The sequence below is a fragment of the Oncorhynchus keta genome, chromosome 23 (genome assembly GCF_023373465.1).
Source record: "Oncorhynchus keta strain PuntledgeMale-10-30-2019 chromosome 23, Oket_V2, whole genome shotgun sequence".
NCBI lineage: Eukaryota > Metazoa > Chordata > Actinopteri > Salmoniformes > Salmonidae > Oncorhynchus > Oncorhynchus keta.
In genome coordinates, this window is record NC_068443.1 from 2,139,984 (window position 1) to 2,145,983 (window position 6,000).

The 6,000-nt window shown below is 43.6% G+C and overlaps 1 protein-coding gene across 2 annotated transcripts in view; it reads right to left on the reverse strand.

The window, feature by feature from the left end:
* Nucleotides 1-5,694, reverse strand: part of LOC118380165 (band 4.1-like protein 3) — a 159,232-nt gene extending 153,538 nt beyond the window's left edge. For both annotated transcript variants that reach the window (XM_052475957.1, XM_052475956.1), the window contains exons 1-2: nt 5,582-5,694; nt 92-219 (exon numbers count right to left, since the gene is read on the reverse strand). In XM_052475957.1, the coding sequence (XP_052331917.1) occupies nt 92-208 (117 nt within the window). In that variant the 5' untranslated portion in view covers nt 209-219; nt 5,582-5,694. The remainder of the gene's footprint in view (nt 1-91; nt 220-5,581) is intronic.
* Between the last annotated feature and the right edge of the window lie 306 nt (nt 5,695-6,000).

Genomic DNA, 6,000 nt, shown 5'->3' on the forward strand with positions numbered 1-6,000 from the left:
AAAAGTTGTCAACCCAGAAATTCCGAGCTCCCCCAATGGGCTCAAGTCAAACTGTACTGCAGCTGAATATGAATGCACGTGGAAGGCTCACCTGGTTATTTCTGGCTGGTGTACTGTGTCCAGTGGCAGCTGGGAAGTGTTCAACTGCCTTTCCTCCTTTCTCCTTCTGCTGCTTGGGCTCAGAGTCCGCTCCTGATTCAGTCATCATGGCCAATCACACTGGAAAAGAGAGAGAGACAGAGAGACAGCGAGACAGAGACAGAGAGAGAGAGAGAGAGAGAGAGAGAGAGAGACAGCGAGACAGAGACAGAGAGAGAGAGAGAGAGAGAGAGAGAGAGAGAGAGAGAGAGAGAGAGAGACAGAGAGAGACAGAGACAGCGAGACAGAGACAGAGAGAGAGAGAGAGAGACAGCGAGACAGACACAGAGAGAGAGAGAGAGACAGCGAGACAGAGACACAGAGAGAGAGAGAGAGAGAGAGAGAGAGAGAGACAGCGAGACAGAGACACACAGAGAGAGAGAGAGAGAGAGAGAGAGAGAGAGAGAGAGAGAGAGAGAGAGAGACAGCGAGACAGCGAGACAGAGACAGAGAGAGAGACAGTTTGTTTGTGGGGGATTTACAGAGCCACCCACCATTCCTAAACCAGTGAGAGCAGTGGAAGCTCAGAGCCATTATCACTGACTACTAAATCAAACCAAATGTTATTTGTCGCATGCACCCGAATACAACAAGTATAGACTTAACCGTGAAATGCTTACGAACCCTTTCACAACAAATAAAGTAACAAAGCTGACAAATAGATTATAAGTAATGCTATAAAATTTCCTTGACGTTTTTTCTACTTGATTGGAGTCCACCTGTGGTAAATTCAATTGACCTGATTTGGAAAGACACACACCTGGCTATGTAAGATCCCACAGTTGACAGTACATGTCAGAGCAAAAACAAGCCATGAGGTCGAAGGAATTGTCCTTAGAGCTCCGAGACAGGATTGTGTCGAGGCACAGATCTGGGGAAGGGTACCAACAAATGTCTGCAGCATTGAAGGTCCCCAAGAACACAGTGGCCTCCATCATTCTTAAATGGAAGAAGTTTGGAACCACCAAGACTCTTCCTAGAGCTGGCCGCCCAGCCAAACTGAGCAATTGGGGGAGAAGGGCTTTGGTCAGGGAGGTGACCAAGAACCCGATGGTCACTCTGACAGAGCTCAAGAGTTCCTCTGCGGAGATGGGAGAACCTTCCAGAAGGACAACCATCTCTGCAGCACTCCACCAATCAGGCCTTTATGGTAGAGTGGCAAGATGGAAGCCACTCCTCAGTAAAAGGTACATGACAGCATGCTTGGAGTTTGCCAAAAGGAACTTAAAGGACTCTCAGACCACGAGGAACAAGATTCTCTGGTCGGATTAAACCAAAATTGAACTCTTTGGCCTGAATGCCAAACGTCACATCTGGAGGAAACCTGGCACCATCCCTACGATGAAGCATGGTGGTGGCAGCATCATGCTGTGGGATGCGTTTCAGCGGCAGGGACTGGGAGACTAGTCAGGATTGAGGGAAAGATGAACGGAGCAAAATACAGAGATATCCTTGATGAAAACCTGCTCCAGAGAGCTCAGGACCTCAGACTGAGGGCGAAGGTTCACATTCCAACAGGACAACGACCCTAATCACATGGACAAGACAACGCAGGAGTGGCTTTGGGACAAATCTCTGAATGTCCTTGAGTGGCCCAGCCAGAGCCCGGATTTGAACCAAATTGAACATCTCTGGAGAGACCTGAAAATAGCTGTGCAGCAACGCTCCCCATCCAACCTGACAGAGCTTGAGAGGATCAGCAGAGAAGAATGGGAGAAACTCCCCAAATACAGGTGTTCCAAGCTTGTAGCGTCATACCCAAGAAGACTCGAGGCTGTAATTGCTGACAAAGGTGCTTCAACAAAGTACTGAGTAAAGGGTCTGAATACTTATGTAAATGTTATATATATATATATATATATATATATATATATATATATATAGTTTTTTATTTCTAGTAAATATGCAAACATTTCTAAAAACCAGTTTTTGATTTGTCATTGTGGGGTATTGTGTGTATATAGACGACAAGAAAATAAACAACATTTTAATCCATTTTAGAATAAGGCCGTAACCAAATTTGGAAAAAGTCAAGGGGTTTGAATATTTTCCAAATGCACTGTAGTTATAAATAATTTGTACACTGCAAATTGACCTCAAGAATCCCAATATTGACATTTAATAGAGTACAGATGGAATCCTAGATTGAATAGAGTACAGATGGATTACTAGATTGAATAGAGTACAGATGAATTACTAGATTGAATAGAGTACAGATGAATTACTAGATTGAATAGAGTACAGATGAATTACTAGATTGAATAGAGTACAGATGGATTACTAGATTGAATAGAGTACAGATGAATTACTAGATTTAAAATAAATATTTGTGAAACTATATAAATAAATAATAACAATAGTTATGTTTAGATAGAGTCACGGATATGTTTTTGTATAATCCTACACAGTCTTAGAAGAAATATAGACCTAGAGCCTGATTTAGTTTCCCTTACAATACAAACATTACAGTTGAATCCATTTTTATCAACTTTATTTGTAGATTCGGTTAGTAATAGAGTAATTAAGTAATTAGTAATTAATAAAGTCCAATTAAAGCTTCCTTTGACAAAGTAGAATCCAAAAGGATAATAATATAACCAATCAGGTCACAGGTGAAATGATTGGCTGTATTCCGAAACAAAAGCACCTGTGCATGAACAACTGTAAAGGATGAATTAAAATAAATAAATAGCATATTTACATGTTTAAGTTAAATGGTTTAAACTAAATAATGGTGCCATTTTACAACTGTGCTATTTTGGGATACTGGCCTTCTATGCAGAGTTCCTTTGTCCAGTCTCAACGTCAACAGTGAAGAGGAGACTCCGGGATGCTGGCCATCTAGGCAGAGTTCCTTTGTCCAGTCTCAACGTCAACAGTGAAGAGGAGACTCCGGGATGCTGGCCATCTAGGCAGAGTTCCTCTGTCCAGTCTCAACGTCAACAGTGAAGAGGAGACTCCGGGATGCTGGCCTTCTAGGCAGAGTTCCTCTGTCCAGTCTCAACGTCAACAGTGAAGAGTTGACTCCGGGATGCTGGCCTTCTAGGCAGAGTTCCTCTGTCCAGTCTCAACGTCAACAGTGAAGAGGTGACTCCGGGATGCTGGCCTTCTAGGCAGAGTTCCTCTGTCCAGTCTCAACGTCAACAGTGAAGAGGTGACTCCGGGATGCTGGCCTTCTAGGCAGAGTTCCTCTGTCCAGTCTCAACATCAACAGTGAAGAGGCGACTCCGGGATGCTGACCTTCTAGGCAGAGTTCCTCTGTCCAGTCTCAACGTCAACAGTGAAGAGGCGACTCTGGGATGCTGGCCTTCTAGGCAGAGTTCCTCTGTCCAGTCTCAACGTCAACAGTGAAGAGGCGACTCCGGGATGCTGGCCTTCTAGGCAGAGTTCCTCTGTCCAGTCTCAACATCAACAGTGAAGAGGTGACTCCGGGATGCTGGCCTTCTAGGCAGAGTTCCTCTGTCCAGTCTCAACGTCAACAGTGAAGAGGCCACTCTGGGATGCTGGCCTTCTAGGCAGAGTTCCTCTGTCCAGTCTCAACATCAACAGTGAAGAGGCCACTCCGGGATGCTGGCCTTCTAGTCAGAGTTCCTCTGTCCAGTCTCAACGTCAACAGTGAAGAGACCACTCCGGGATGCTGGCCTTCTAGTCAGAGTTCCTCTGTCCAGTCTCAACGTCAACAGTGAAGAGGCGACTCCTGGATGCTGGCCTTCTAGTCAGAGTTCCTCTGTCCACTCTCAACGTCAACAGTGAAGAGGCGACTCCGGGATGCTGGCCTTCGAGGCAGAGTTCCTCTGTCCAGTCTCAACGTCAACAGTGAAGAGGCGACTCCGGGATGCTGGCCTTCTAGGCAGAGTTCCTCTGTCCAGTCTCAACGTCAACAGTGAAGAGGCGACTCCGGGATGCTGGCCTTCTAGGCAGAGTTCCTCTGTCCAGTCTCAACGTCAACAGTGAAGAGGCGACTCCGGGATGCTGGCCTTCTAGGCAGAGTTCCTCTGTCCAGTGTCTGTGTTCTTTCGCCCATCTTAATCTTTTCTTTTTATTGGCCAGTCTGAGAAATGGCTTTTTCTTTGCAACTCTGCCTAGAAATTCGCATGGAATATCCTTCATTTCTCAGAACAAGAATAGACTGACGAGTTTCAGAAGAAAGTCTTTGTTACTGGCCATTTTCAGCCTGTAATCGAACCCACAAATGTTGATGCTCCAGATACTCAACTTGTCTAAATAAGGCCAGTTTTATTACTTCTGTAATCAGGACAACAGTTTTCAGTTGTGCTAACATAATTGCAAAAGGGTCTTCTTATGATCAATTAGCCTTTTAAAACTGGATTAGCTAACACAAAGTGCCATTGGAACACAGGAGTGATGATTGCTGATAATGGGCCTCTGTATGCTAATGTAGATATTTGATTAAAAAAATCTGCAGTTTCCAGCTACAATAGTCATTTACAACATTAACAATGTCTACACTGTATTTCTGATCAATTTGATGTTATTATAATGGACAAGAAATGTGCTTTTCTTTCAAAAAACAAGAACCGCAAACTAAGTGACCCCAAACTTTTGAACGGTATGGTATATGTAATGTCTCTTGACTACCTTGCTGTACCAGAGACATAGTCCTGTGTAGATGCTACATCAGGTTTGTTGTTCACTTCAGTTATCTGATACATGTGTATCTGTTGTCTTTCCAACCACATGGAATAATAAAATAATGCAATAAGGTCCGAGGGGGAGGGGGGTGTGGTATATGGTCAATATAGCACAGCTATGGGCTGTTCTTATGCACGACGCAATGCGGAGTGCCTGGATATTGGACTTAGCGGTGATATATTGGCTATTATAAACTGGTTACCGACATAACCGCTCTGGTAATTTAATAGGATCTCCATGGCAGTAGTTTATTCGACATAATATGTAGTTGACATCAATGACGAATAACCTTGCCCCAAAACAATATACTACCCCTCTCCTACCTAAACATGTTTTTTTCGGGAAGATGATTTGATGAAGTATCAGGCTTAACGTTTTGACAAGTGCTTTTCGCAAAGTCAACATACACCGAAGAAGCATAACAATGTCGTAAATGAAATTCTACAGACTACGAGATCAATTAGCGAAGCAACCCTTACAATGTTGCGCACACTGCTAAGTTACAATATAGCGCGCCAGAAAGGTTATACCAAACACGTAAAAAACATCTACCATGTCGTTTTAGCCATGCCGCATGACTAGTTTTTACAAAACAGAAAACCATTTTCATGCCAGTTTGCTGTCATTCTGACTTCGGGTGATGTGGTCAGGAATCCTTCGTCTTCTTGACATGCAAAAAAAAAGGACCAACACAAATATTCACAACATACCAGACAATATTCCTTCCAATCGGTTTGACATCAACAGAGTAGAAAAAAGTATCCGGTCAAATGTATAGTAATGTCATTACCGGTGTAGTGCCTTCTCTGTCCGTCCGGTACTGCGTGAGCAAAATATCCGTGGTTGTAGTTTAGTCGCGGTTGCTTCTTCTTGGTTGTGATCCTGCTACAGCATCAGAGTCTCTCTTCACCAGTAGACTTAGACTATCAGAGACGCAGCTCAGCTAGGGATTCTGGGATAGATGGACAGCCAGGGTAATAATTTGGGAGTAGTGGGCACTATAACTGATCTAAGATCAGTTTGAATATCTCTATGGTAGATTGTGTGTGTGTGTGTGTGTGTGTGGGGGGGTAATAGTGATCCTAGAGCTGTGACTATGTATAAAAGCAATGGTAGTTCAGTTGGTCAAATTATTGTTTGTTTAATATAGTTCAATAAGTCCACACACACACACTAGAGTAGAACAGAATAGAATATAGTAGAATAGAG